The sequence below is a fragment of the Chiloscyllium plagiosum genome, chromosome 27 (genome assembly GCF_004010195.1).
Source record: "Chiloscyllium plagiosum isolate BGI_BamShark_2017 chromosome 27, ASM401019v2, whole genome shotgun sequence".
Lineage (NCBI taxonomy): Eukaryota > Metazoa > Chordata > Chondrichthyes > Orectolobiformes > Hemiscylliidae > Chiloscyllium > Chiloscyllium plagiosum.
In genome coordinates, this window is record NC_057736.1 from 22,314,064 (window position 1) to 22,328,838 (window position 14,775).

At 38.4% G+C, this 14,775-nt stretch overlaps 1 protein-coding gene across 2 annotated transcripts in view; it reads left to right on the plus strand.

Annotated features, from left to right (window-relative positions):
* Window positions 1-14,775, plus strand: part of rhd (Rh blood group, D antigen) — a 51,951-nt gene that overhangs the window by 20,198 nt on the left and 16,978 nt on the right. For both annotated transcript variants that reach the window (XR_006315676.1, XM_043717645.1), the window contains exons 5-8: window positions 1,670-1,830; window positions 6,602-6,739; window positions 8,541-8,674; window positions 10,810-10,892. Coding sequence is in view for 1 of the 2 variants with exons in the window: in XM_043717645.1 (XP_043573580.1) it covers window positions 1,670-1,830; window positions 6,602-6,739; window positions 8,541-8,674; window positions 10,810-10,892 (516 nt within the window). In the remaining variant the exon portion in view is untranslated. The remainder of the gene's footprint in view (window positions 1-1,669; window positions 1,831-6,601; window positions 6,740-8,540; window positions 8,675-10,809; window positions 10,893-14,775) is intronic.

Genomic DNA, 14,775 nt, shown 5'->3' on the forward strand with positions numbered 1-14,775 from the left:
CCCAAATTAAACTTGATTCTGGGGCCAAGTCAGGGAGATCACCAGAGTCCAGCAACAACGATGTCATCAAGTTGGGCAAGCAACCAATCACATAAAAGAAATTCCATCAACAGCAAATCAAGCACTGACCAGGCTTGTAGTATTGGTTTACCAAAAATGAAATAAAGATTGGGAAATACACAGAGGATACCATAAAAAATAAGCATAATAAACATGCTTTAAATAACACGAAACATAAATGTATATTTTTGGTCCTAGGGGAGAAGTTTGACATTCTATAAATATAGAATCAATTTTTCATGGTTGCAGTGGTGGTTTTGCAACATAAATGAACAGCCTACATAGTTAAAAACCTACGTTATGCCTCATTGAAGAAGATGTAACATTTCGAAGGGTTTTTGCAATGTGTCTTATACTACAAAAATGGAAATTCTCACCACTGCTTAGCCTGCAGATGAGTGGAGAATCACTGAGAGGAACTACTGGATGTCTGTATTTAATTGCATGTATGAGGGCTCCAGAAGGTCCTGCCAGTTTCAGATGAATAACAAAAATGAATGCTGACAGTTTCACAATCATTCATACTGAGAAATCAAGCCAAAATCAGTTCTGGTCTCATGAGAAAGTAATGTTTTTTGGAAAATGGAAAATATTTAAACACAATGAACAGAGACTAAACTAAAAATGAGACACTTCTCCACTAGTTAATTACTTATTTTTTATATTCTGGCAAGAAAGGAGGAGTTGTATTTCTATGACTTCAGATATATCTGAAAATATTTCATATGCACAGAATCTAAATAATAATTGTGTGGGTAAACATAGCAGCCATTTTCCTTACAGCAAGATTTTGTAAACAGCAAGATGCTTTTGGCAGTATTCGCTAACAGAAAAATGTTGGTCATTACATGAAAACATTTCCCGGCCTTTAATTATGCCAATAATGTTTGGCACCACCCTTTGGACCACTGCACAACAGATAGGACAACAGATCAATACTTCCATCTGATGGTGTTTCACAGCTGTTTATCAAATGGAATTATTCCAAAACAATCTGCATTTATCAGATTTTAGAATCCAGTCCTATCCCTTTGGCTACAATCAGGTTTGGTTTCACTTTTGTATGCTTCTAATTACTTTTCAAAATTTACAAAAGGGGAAAAAAAAACTGTAAAATGTCTTTAAAAACAGCAATATTATTATAAGTAAAGGAAACAGTCAATCAAGGCACGTGTATGCAATGAACTGCCAGAAGAAGTGGTAGAGGCTGGTGCAATTACAATATTTAAAAGACATCTGGATGGGTTCATGGAGAGGAAGGATATGGGCCAAATGGTGGCCAATGGAACTAGATTAACTTAGGATATCTGGTCAGCATGGACAAGTTGTTTCCATGCTATACATCTCTACGACTCTATGATTCTATAAATGAACAAATTCAGTAACTTTCCAGGAAACCTGTAAAGTTACTGAATTTGTTCATTTATAGAACCTGTAAAGTAGTGTGTGATAGTCCACTTGCAATAATACATTGAGAAATATTTGTTACAAGTAGACAAAACTATAATATGTGTTTACAGTTGTTCTTTGTGCTTTTTCTCTACAACTGACATATTGAATATCTTGCAGTTCTAAGTCCACTGACTAAAATCCATCCTCCTGTCCACAGGTACATGCTTTCTGTGGATGTTCTGGCCCAGTTTTAATGCAGCACTTCTCGATGTGAATAGGGAAAAAGCTGTTTTCAACACCTATTACGCTTTGGCTGCTTGCACTGTTGCAACATTTGCAATTTCCAGTCAGATCCATAATGAAGGGAAAATGGACATGGTAACAGAAGACTTTTCATCTACTTCATTTAACTGTGTTTATCAGTATTCTAGCAGTGACAACCATTCTTATTCCTCCGTATAATTACTGTACTACTGTTGCACAGTTATTATTCTGGGTTGTAAACAATGAGCTTGCGTGGGATCACAATGCTTCATTATTCACTCAAAGGGAAAAGTATATACCATTAGAACACTGCTTAAATAATAGATTTGCTTTAGATTTTTGAGGTAAGCATGCAATTCATTCCAGTTTTAAGCAGACTAAAAGCTAAGGTGTATGATCAATGTATTTGTCTCCAAAAAGTACTTTATTACCATGCCAAGATATTACATGCTTCTATTGTTTCTCTGCAAGCCTTACGTTTAAGTCCCAAAGTAGCACATTCTGTTCACTGGGACAGGGAAAAATACTCAGTCTCATGTTTTACCTGAAAACCTGTGCTACATACTGTTTTTAAAGCTATTTTATAGAAGTCAATGTAGGGTTTTACTGTCATAAAACAATCCTGAAGATGAGTCCTATTGGTCTTAAATGTTAATTCCATTTCTCTTGAAACTGCTTCAGTTTCTCCAGTAATTGCTGTTTTTATTTCAGATTTCCAACATCTGTCGTATTTTAGCTCTCTATAGAAATCTTTAGAGCCCTACCATCTCATTTCATAAGAATTGCTTTCCACACAATTCTTGGAAACAAAAACATATTATGCTGGAATAAAATGAACCAAGAGCATCTGAAAGATAAAGAATTGTCAATAACAAACAAGACCAGTTCTCAAGAAGGGTCACTGGACTTGAATTGGCAACTCTGCTTTCTCTCCATAGAAGCTGCCAGACCTGATGAGTTTCTACAGCTATTTCTGTTTTTGTTTCAAATCTTCAGCATCTGCAATTCTTTGTTTTATTAAAAAATGACCAATATCTGACTCTGTGGCAGGGTCTTGTCTGAAATATTAACCAATGTTATCTCTTCAGATTCTGCCTTTCTTTCAAATCTCTAGTGTTGGCCATTGTTCTTACTGACATAATTTTTATTCATGCGGAGACGTTGAAACTAATTACAAGACCAAACTGAGCATTCCATCGGTTTCAGTTGCTCCTGAATGGAGTGTTGAGGTGGTGTCACAAACTCTTCACAGAACTCACAATTTCAAGTACCTCAGTTTATTATAAAAAGAGGATTTCTTCTCCCAGTCACTGACAAACATAAGAATAATGAGCAAGAGTAGCCCCTTGAGTCTATCCCGCCATTCAATAAGAACATGGCTGATCTGATTGTAACTACAAATCCACATTCCTGTCTACCTTTGATATCATCACTCCCTTGCTTAACAAGAATTCATCTGCTTTAAAAGGATTCAAGAAATCCATTTCCATCACTTTTTGAGGAAGAGTTCCAAAGGTTCACAATCCTCCATATAAATAAAAGATTCACATTATCTGTTTTAAATGGAGAATCCTTTAATATTTAACAGTGAGCTCTACTTATATATTCTCCCAGCTGAAGGAACAGCCTCTCTGTATGCCCCTGTCAAGCCTGCTAAGGATTTTATGTCACAATCAAGTAATTTTTTATTCTTCTGAACTCCAGTGGATGTGGGCCTTTCCTCATTAGACAACCAGGCCATTTCCAGACATTGGTCTAATAAACTGTTTCCAATGTATTCAAATCCTTTCTTCAATAAGGTGACCAATACAGTATTCAGTACTCATGGTATAGTCTCACCAGTGACCTGTAAAACTGAAGCATAACCTCTCTACTTTTGTATTCAATCCCGCCATGATAAATAATCACAATCTATTAGCTTTCTGCATTAGTTACAATCCTTGCATCCTAACCTTGTGTGATTCATGCACGAGGACACTCAGAAACCTTTACATCTGAATCTGCACTTCAAAGTCTCTTTGTTCAGCAACACTTCCCAGGATCTTAGCACAAAGTGTATAAGTCCTAGACAATTACAAAAACTGAGTCTCTTGTGCTCCTCCTCTTTGGGTCCCCTTATCTGTCATACTCTCCCATCCCTGAACACTGACCAAATGAGACAATCCTGCATTAATTGGCATGATTGCCACTTGGTACAAAGAGTCCAGGCATCTTTCCCTATTCCCCATCAGGAGTGTCTATTATTCAACCTCTTGTTCATAAACCCTGAACCAAAGTTTCTCGAATTTCATATTGTTGCCACAGGCATATTTGCTTTGGTCAAAACTGACAAGCTGAAACTCTGATGCACAATTTGTCTTGCCCCCTTTTCTAAGGAACTACTTTATTCAATTTTATGTTCAGTTATGTTTTCACATATTTTGTTTTATTATTTGTCATCAATTGCTATTTTCTGTTGAACTTCAGGATATAATAGATCTTAGTTACTTATTAGATACTCACCAAGTAACCAGCTTCTTCTATTGTCGCACACTAAAATCAATTCCTGAGGCTGAAAAAAAATTAGGAAAAGCAAAACTAACAGAACACCTCTTTACCTCCCTCCTCTTAACCCTCTTAACCACTTAACTCTGGCACTCTATTCTAAGTCAGCCTTTAGTGCTGAATTGCACAAAGTTGACTGCGTGAAAATAAAATCAATCCACCAAAGCAGAGGAGGTTTAGATAATGACAAGCTGAGTCACCCAGGTCAGAAGTATGGCTATACCTTTTACTTTCACTCTGTGTTAGATTGGTTGCCAGGGCAGTGCTAATTTGTTCTGGAATTGTTTCTGACATCACTGCATTACAATGAGACAATTGACCAAAGTACCTGCTCCTATTCACTATCAGGCATCATCCACTGGAAGTCAGGAAGCTGTGTGAGGACAAGATGCAGAACGTGTCCATCCTGTATTTAAGCAGTTCGCTCACACTCATGTATTGAAGCTCACATATGTACAGAACACCCTCAGTTTTCTGAACATCAATTATCCGAATGTTTGATTATCCGAACAAGTTCTCAAGGTCCTGTAAATGCTTCCTTTGTTTATGATCAGATCAGTTCGTGGGTGGCACGGTGGTTAGCACTACTGCCTCACAGCACCAGAGACCAGGTTCAATTCCCACCTCAGGCGACTGACTGTGTAGAGTTTGCACATTCTCCCCGTGTCTGCGTGGGTTTCCTCCGGGTGCTCCAGTTTCCTCCCACAGTCCAAAAATGTGCAGGTTAGGTGAATTGGCCATGTTAAATTGCCCGTAGTGTTAGGGGCAGGGGTAAATGTAGGGGAATGGGTCTGGGTGGGTTGTGCTTCGGCGGGTCGGTGTGGACTTGTTGGGCCGAAGGGCCTGTTTCCTCACTGTAAGTAATCTAATCTAATCAGTTATCTGAACAAAATACTCTCAGCCCATCTTGTTCGGATAATCGAGGTTGTTCTGCAGATGACAATTTCGTGAGATACCAGAGTGTATCTTATGTCTTTGGAATTATGTGCCAGGAAGGAGTCAATGCCTTCTGCAAGCAAGAAAAATGACTTCCAGGAAAAATAAAATTTCTGAGTTGAGAACATTCAATCAATTTTGGTGTGGAAATTGAGTGTTCCACAAGCAGAGATGCAGGTAAATGTGGCAAAAGCTATCTCCACCAGGTTTCCAACTAATCATAATTCCTTATCATTTTAATATAATTCAAATAAAATGAGTCTATTCAGTGTAGGTGACAATTTTATTCCAAAGAATAAGGTAGGGAACAAAGTAATAAATTTATTTGCCTGGTCAATGCTCACATTTCTGGCCTATACAGAAATATCTCTCACTCAGGATTTGGGATGAGATTATGGCAAGGCAGATCAGCTCGGAGAGCAGTGCATGATGGGATTTCTAGCCCTTTCATTTGAATTCCTGTTCTTTGAAGTCTTGCTTTACCTCTTGTGATCTAAAAATTTTATTCTCATCTTTTTCTCGCTTTTGCTCTTCATTGTGACTCCACTTCCAGCTTTCTCTCCATGTTACTCTTTTAGATTCTGATGTTTTCTCTGTGCTGTGTGACTTATCAACATACTTCTGTGGACCGCTCTTTCTTTCCAATAAATAATTTACATGTCATTGATTGCACAGAGTTTTACTTAATGATCAAATTTTTTATCTAACATCTGGAAAGGTGCTCATAATTTATAACATTTTTGGTTAATAGTTTTTTGATGGTCCAGAACTTGAGTATTGTTGAAAACAGACACATTTCGTCAAAGATTTTTATCTGGCACTCATCAGGATAATTCACAAGAATATCAATTTAAGATCTTCCCCTTCAATTCATATTCTTGTGAACTCTACTGATGAGCATAAGACAAAAGTCGAACAAAATGTGCCTTTTTACCTTTTTTTGGTAAAGACAGACTCTATAATATTTGAGAAAAATATTAGAATATTAATATTAGCAGTGCACCACCACTTCCCCTATGACCCTTCACAAAGTTATAGCTTGTATCAGTGGACCAGAGCTTTGAGACTTTCAGCTTTTGAGATTTTACAGAGAGCAGGCAAGAGTTGTTGAAAAAAACAAGAGTAGAAAAACTCTAACAAATTAAACACAAGACGCTAATTTATGAGAGATGAAGGAGACTGATCCTAAACAATTTTGTTGCTGCGGTTTGCTGTACCTAAAAATGAATAGTTAGCAACCTCTGTTCATTTTGAACACAATTTTAAATAATATATCCAAATCCATGCCATGAAAATTTGAACAACAACCTATGTACAGGATTCTATCTTTCTACATCCAGTGTTTAAAATCATTGTTCAGAAATAATGGATGTATTACACAAATCTTTTAATCATGTCCCTACAGTCACATATCCGCAATGCTACGCTGGCAGGAGGAGTTGCTGTTGGGCTTTCTGCTCCTTTGATACCATCTGCTTACATTGCAATGATAATCGGCTTCATTGCTGGTGTTATCTCTACCCTGGGGATGAAATACTTGAAGGTAATATTGAAACTAAATCAGATATAAAACATTTATACAGGTTCCTCTTCAATTCTGTTGTCATTTAGTGTCTTTTTCAAACACCAAGAGTGAAAATTGAGTTTGCAGGACTTGCAGGACCAGCAGTTTGCAGTGCAAAGTCCTGTAAAACCCAGGTTGTTAAATGAACCGAAAGTCTCACAAATGCAGTGCTGTGAGCAGTTCTGGCCACCTCCTCTTAGAAAGGAAATATTGGTCTCAGAGGTGTGGGACATAAATTTACTAGAAAATAAATGGACTCCCAATCAATCTACATGGAGAGATTAAACAAATAGGGATGTATTCTCTGAAATATAGGAGCCTAAGGGATGAGTTTTTATTAACTCATTCATGGGATGAGGGCACCAGTAGATAACCAGCATTTATTGCCCATCCCTAATTACCCAGAGGGCAGTTAAGAGTCAACCACATTGCAGTGGGTCTGAAGTCACATGTAGACCAGACCAGGTGAGGATGGCAGTTTCCTTCCCTAAAGGACGTTAGTGAACCAGATGGTTTTTTTCCCAACAATCAGTGATGTATTTCTTGTCATTACAGACTTTTGATTCCAGATATTTAGTGAATTTAAATTCCACCATCTACCATGGCAGGATTTGAACCCAGGTCCCCAGAACATTACCTTGGGTCTCTGGGTTAAGAGTCCAGCAATAATACCACTAGGCCATTGCCTCCCCGTTAGTTGACTGAGCATTCAAGTTGGTAAGGGTAACAGACAGGGTAGGTTTGGAGAAAATATTCCCATTGAATCCACGACTGGGGAGGTGGCCATAATAAAAAAAATTACAGCCAGATCTTTCAAGGGTGAAATTAGGAACCTGAATGGGGAAGGGATAGACATTTAGAGCTCTCTTATGCAAATGAAAATTGATGAAAGAACAATTGTTAACCCGAAAACTGAGAATAATAGATTTTTATTGGTCAAAAGTGTTAGAGTATGGAGACATTGTACATGTACAGAATTCACTCACCACAATCTCTCTAAATGATAGAATAGACTCAAGGGACTAAATGGCCTACTCTAGTTCCTTAATTCCCATTCTGTTAACATGACAGATCTTATATTAACTGGCCCATCATAATTCAAGAATACATCTTTTCAATGTTTGTCAGCCACTTACTGGATTTTCTGGAAGCTACTGTTAGTACACAGATGGTTATCAGAACAGTTTGGAGAAAGTCTGCTTAAGAAGCTCTCTAGCTAAGCAAGCCAAATGCATAAACATATGTCAATGTAAGAATGCATTCATCCATGCAGACTGCAGGGCCTGGTTTTGATCTCTGGTTTCTGTAGATTTGGCTCATCATAACTGAACTGCTGTACTAAGGCACAGAGAAGGAAAGCAGTTGACAAAACACCTACTGTTGATTGATGTTCAGTGACTTGGACTGGAGAGTGTACAACTGTGGGGAGTAGGCATATGTTCAGTCCTGGCACACATCCAAAGTTGAGCTACCTGCTAATACTCACTGTCAAAGCTTACATGTGACGAATGGGCAGTTGGGTCAGGAACCAGAGGGTTACAGGCATATGTGAAACTGTACACCTGCAAGAGCAATACTTTGAAGAGAGGGAGGAGAAACCTAAAAATATATTTTTTAAAAGGTGCTTTCACTGTCAAACTAATCATACTCACATGGTCAAGGTTCCATTATTGCATTTGTCAGGGTTAATTTTCGATAAAGTGCTCTGAAGTGTAGCTGCTGTCTTTGCTTGTTTACATATATATGTAGACCATGTCTAACATTCTAGCATCTTTTCTAGGGCAGATTGGAATTATATTTGAAACTCCATGATACTTCTGGCATTTTATATACCCATGGCTTACCTGGAATTATAGGATGCATAGTGTATGTTGTCCTACTTTCAGTGCCCTCTGTGAGTGAGGATTTGCAAAGGTATGTTTTCAAAGGTAATGCTAAAATTACTATCTGAGACATCTTGCTACATACGTGTCTGAGTGCATGATGCATTCATACACAAATGAATTTATTCATCATTTTAATGAAGGAGTTATTACATTAAATCTCTTTGAACTCCTTATATATGACCTTTCTTTTCCATCAGTATGATTCATGTTGCTTTCTAAGAAACATTCCACTTTCATTTTCAGTAAGTTCTGTGTCATTCTCTCTTTTTATATTTTTTCCAAATTTATTTTTAGTCTAGTTTCCCTGAAGTAGAGAATTCTTCAGTTTCTTTTCCTATTTCATATAATTTTACATTGAAGAATTGAACATTTCTGTTTTTAGCATTTGTGTCAGAATTATACACTTTCAACTGAAACAGACTGTCCATAAAATTGTCACAGACTGACCAAGTAAGCATGTTGGTCTTTGAATTAGATTTTAGTGTAATTTTAGTAAGTTATTTCATTTTCAATTAGTCTCAATATGATTTCCATAAGTGACCCACTTCACACGTGATTCTGTAACTTTGGAATACTTCTCTCACAGAAAATAATAGTTTTACATAAAGACAAGAGAACAATGTTAATTTACCTCACGCTGAACAATTGGGGAGTTAATAAGTGCTAAGTCCAGGTGGCAAGCAAAAAACCCCTCCAAATATACAGTTGTGTTTGGAGATATGGAGGGCAATAGTCTCACCTGCAGGAAATATTGGCTTACTAATCATTGAACATTTGATTGTCAGGTGCAATTGGATTTTCTATACTAATTTGTTAAATAAATTGGTTTCTGCTCAGGTTCACAAAGTAAAGGTTCACAAAGTCCCTTTCTTGAAACGTGGATCACAATTGCTCTGGCAGAGGAAAGAGAACTTGACAAAGTAGAGGTCCAAGATGTTCCTGAGCAGGAGGGTCAATTCTCCAAGATTTAATAACAGTGGAAACCACCTTTGAATTTCACCTGAGCATAGAATCAGAAAGATGTGTTATCTGAGTCAGTATTAGTGTTCCATCAATTCATATTGGTGAGTGCTGAAATTTCTCTTTTGTTCCCAGCTCAACCATGTTTGTTGGTTGTATTGTTTTGTTTTTGAATTCAATCTTCAGTTAGAAGATGATCAGCTATATTAGGCTTGGGGCAACACAACAGCAACCAGATGGAGTGGTGATAAGAATGGACCAATTCATAGCTGTGGGAAAAACCTCTAGCACCACTATGGGCTAAACTGGTAGAGCTTGGAGCACCTCTCTTTTAAAATTAGATGGAAAAGCCTTGGTTGGGGTTTGGGCAGTAATCTTTGGTGAGAGCACTACACAGATACTGACTATAGTCATTGCAGGGAGAGCAGTTTACTACATTTGATTGATAGCCTGTGGCTTGGCTGGCTGGTGACAGGAAACGGACTGACTACAGATTGATTAGTAAGTTAGTTCCTGTCCACAGTCTGTGCATTCACTCTTGCTCCATTGCTGCTTTCTGTACCTTCTTCTTCTCCTCATCTGAGACCATATGTTTAAAGTTCAAAGAGTTGAGATCATAAATATTACCTGTTGCATCATCCTTAAGTCATAGCTATACTTAGTTCATTTGGCAATGTGCCACAAAATCTAGATTCCTTTGCTAAATCGATTAAATTGGAGTGTTCTCTCAAAAAACCAGCACAGGTACATTGGGGCAAATGGCCTCTTAAATGTTCTAAGGTTCTCTCATTCTATGCAAAACCTGATATAAGCTTTATAGCAAAAAATGACTTTAAAGTTGCAGAATTCTAGTGATCCTGCTTAATACTGACACTAGGAGTAAAGTTGAAGAGATATCCTATTCTGCAGCAATCATGTAATTTTCATTAGCACAAAACATGATGTATTTATCTTCCATCTAACCATATTCTAATTAGTTTATTGTGATTTCTATGGTCTCTGATTCCTAAATAAGAGTGTAATTTTCAAGTCCACCAGTCCAGCCCAAATTGAAAATACACATTTATGCCATAGAACTTTTCATTTTAATGTCTGCCTGCATGACTAATTTTTCTTGATGATGCCCCAACAATTCTGTAGACTTGTAACAAGTACACTCATAGGTTTCTCAATTTTATACTCTGTGGATTTTTCTGTTTTCAGAGTTAAGGTGTCGCATACAGACTACTGGCAAACAGCTTTGTTTGTTACCATGACAATGGGCAGTTTAACAGGATTTGTCACAGGTGAGAGACAGCTGTCATCCATGAGTGATGCAATAGAATCTGGGTACAGAAAATGATCTAACTAGTTCTGAGAGATTAAAATTTCTCCAGCCTAATGATTTTCTAAATATTTTAAAACTGTTGTCAAGCAAACAATGAATGCTGAGCGGGTTTGTGTAACTGCCAACATTACATCAGCATTACAGAATTGTTAGAATGAATGTCTTTTCCTGACAGAATTTTATGGCCACAACAACTTGTATTTAGATGACAGCTTTAATATAGAAAAAGTCTCCAAAATTGCTTCACAGGAGATGTCTATGTGGACAATGAGACAAATGTAAGAATTTACAAAGCAAGTGTTGCCTTTGGCAGACTTCAAAGATAGCCTGGGAATGAAAAGGAATAACTCTGCCACCCTAACTGAGAGTTTGTAATGTAATCACCTGCCTGCTCTGCTACACACCCACAAGACTTGGGCAATGTAGCAGCATTTTACCAAGAAGCTCAATTAATGGCATAGCAGCTGCATTCAGAATCATCTGAAGATCAGATAACAATGTGAAATACCAGATACTCACATGCTCATTCAAACTGGCATGCCAAGTATCCATACCATTTTGAGACAGTCACAACTGAGTTGGCCTGGTCATGTAAGTGGAATGCTAAAGTGAATTCTTCATTACAGAGCTTGTGTCTGGGAGTCAATACAGTGATACAAGTTTCACTTAGGAATTTTGATAAGAACTTCAAGCCCTGGAAGAAGTCTGTCCAAGATTGCAGAACCTAGCACAACAAAAAATAGAAATGGTAAGTGGCGTCCTTCCAAACCAAAAACACATCAGGCAGAGGGAAAGCAGAGGACAAGAAATCTCAAGTCAGCAACTCATCCAAAATTCAATCATCTGCTGTATCCTGTTCAATGTTTAGCAGAATCCTCTGGGCATAGACTGGCCTCAGTGGTCACTTAGGATCCATGGGAACCCTGCCAACATCCAATCACTTTCTGAAAAAAGAACAAAGTTTGACACTGAGCTGCATGAGGTGTTATTGGGATTTGGTCAAAGAGGTAGATTTTAAACATTTTTTTTTAGCTTGTAAAGAGGGAAATAGAAGGAATTTCTGAAATTGCAGAACTTAGGGCCTAAACAGCTTGGGGAGTGGAAACCAGAGAAAGAGTAATTAATATCTGGAATGCTCAAGAGGGTAGAAGTGAAAGACTGCAGATATCGGATGGTTTTTGGGCTGGTGGAGATTATCAGCATAAAGAGATGAGACCGTGCAGGAATTTGAAAATAAGGTCTCATCACTGATGTAGAAAACTCATGTGAATCATCTTGGAAGATTTTAGTAGATTAAAAGCGCTGTGTAAACACACATTATTGTGGCCATAAAATTCAGTTAGGAAAAGACCTGCATTCTAATAATTCGAAGATGTTAACATAACGTTGGCAGTTACACAAATCTGGCCAGTATTCAAAGCACCGTGGGCGGCACGGTGGCACAGTGGTTAGCACTGCTGCCTCACAGCGCCGGAGACCCGGGTTCAATTCCCGCCTCAGGCGACTGACTGTGTGGAGTTTGCACGTTCTCCCCGTGTCTGCGTGGGTTTCCTCCGGGTGCTCCGGTTTCCTCCCACAGTCCAAAGATGTGCAGGTCAGGTGAATTGGCCACGCTAAATTGCCCGTAGTGTTAGGTAAGGGGTAAATGTAGGTGTATGGGTGGGTTGCGCTTCGGCGGGTCGGTGTGGACTTGTTGGGCCGAAGGGCCTGTTTCCACAATGTAATGTAATCTAATCTAATCACTGGGTGAATGTGTCTTCGTGCAAGTTAAAAATCACACAACACCAGATTATAGTCCAACAGGTTTAATTGGAAGCACACTAGCTTTCAGGTGATGAAGGAGCGATGCTCCGAAAGCTAGTGCCTCCAATTAAACCTGTTGGACTCTAACCTGGTGTTGTGTGATTTTCACTTTGTACACCCCAGTCCAACACCGACATCTCCAAATCGTGCAAGTTAGGACAAAAACAGTGCTAACATGGAAGATCTCAAATTCATGGAGGATAGAATGTGGGAGATCAGCATGGAGTGAATTGGAATAGTCGAGACTAGAGGCCACAGGGTTGTGGCCTTTTTGATGGGTTTTCAGCAGCAAATGAGGAGAGGAGGGGTTTGAGCACTGTTATGGTGCTAGAAAAGGTGGTTTTAGTGATAATGTGGATTCGTCATTGGAAACTCATCTTGGGTCAAATATGAAATCAGGTTGTGAAGAGTCTTATTCTGCAACAGGCAGTTTCCAGGGAGTGGGATGGAATAGGTGACTCAGGAATGGATTTATTTTTACTGACGAGTGAATAGCTACAATATTCTGTGTGTTCAGCTGGAGGTAATTTCCACTTATCCAGTACTGGATGAAATAGCCTGACAGTTTAGATACAGTGAAGAGGTAGGGGTACGTGGTGGTGAGTTAGATCTGGGTGAGATGGTGTGCACATGGAACTGTCACTCCATTTTCAGACAGTGTCACTGAGAGGCAGCAAGTAGCTGTGAAATAGGAGGGGGCTGAGATCGAAGAACACAAGAGATAACAACACAGTCGTAGGAAGAGAGATCATTGCAGATGATTTTCAGGCTGTGGCTGGAAAGGTAAGATTGGAAGTGAGTGAGTGCAGTGTCAACTATATTACAACAGTAGAGAAGCTTTGGAGGAAGATGATACAGTTAAACATGTCAAAGACTGCATACAGGTTGAGTACGATGAAGAGTTTTTGATAGGAAAGTAATCACATTGTATCTTTTATTGGATTAGATTGAGGACAATAAAAGTTGTGAATGCTGGTGATGACATCTTTGAAGGAACTCTTAGGATTGTCTGATCAGTTAAAGTGAAAGATAGACTATTATTGATGGTGGAGTTCAGGTAATTGGCTTAGTTTTGTGGTACGTTCTCTCAGGAATGGAAAGCTTATCTTTGCATGAGGATAATAGACTGCGTAAAGCAGAGAAAATTCTTGTGGATTTTGACAGAGGTAGGTTGGATGGTGACAATGATCATCGAGAGTTGGACAATGTATTCATGGCTCCTCGGATGCCGCCTGACCGACTGTACTTTTCTAGCGTCAAAATTTTTTATTCTGATCTCCAGCATCTGCAGTCCTCACTTTCTCCATATTCATGGATTAGGACAGATGACACTAATACTTGAATTGAAGTACTGATCACAGAAGAAATAGTGATAAAGGTAGGGCGGTGTTAATGTGAAAAAAAACAAACTATAGCCTTAACAAATGAAATGCATTCCAGAATGAAAGTTCCTTAATTTGATTGTGTAGGAACTGTAGCAATACATGAAAATCGATGGAAGAACATAAGTAATTAATTAATGAAAATGTTATTTGAATTATCATTTAAACATTGTAAAACTAAAGGATTCGTATTTGCAGAGGTTTCAGTGATTTTCAAGTTTGCAGATTGAGAGTCAAGGCAGAGAAACTTTCAGTTTCAGCGGTATCTCAGAGAGTACGCAGAGGAACCTTGATTATCTGAACAACACGGACAGGGAGTATATTGTTGGATAGTCCATTGTTTGGATAATCAAATGCCGGATAAGACAGTTTAGCCAAGCATCGGGACCTTCAATCTCGCTGGATAATCCAAAATTCGGATAATCGAATGCAGGATAATTAAGTTAAAAATCACACAACACCAGGTTATAGTCCAACAGGTTTAATTGGAAGCACACTAGCTTTCGGAGTGACGCTCCTTCATCAGGTGATTGTGGAGGGCTTGATCGTAACGCAGAATTTATAGCAAAAAATTTGCAGTGTGATGTAACTGAAATTATGCATTGAAAAATTGATTGTCTGTTAAGCCTTTCATCTGTTAGAATACAGTGATAGTTT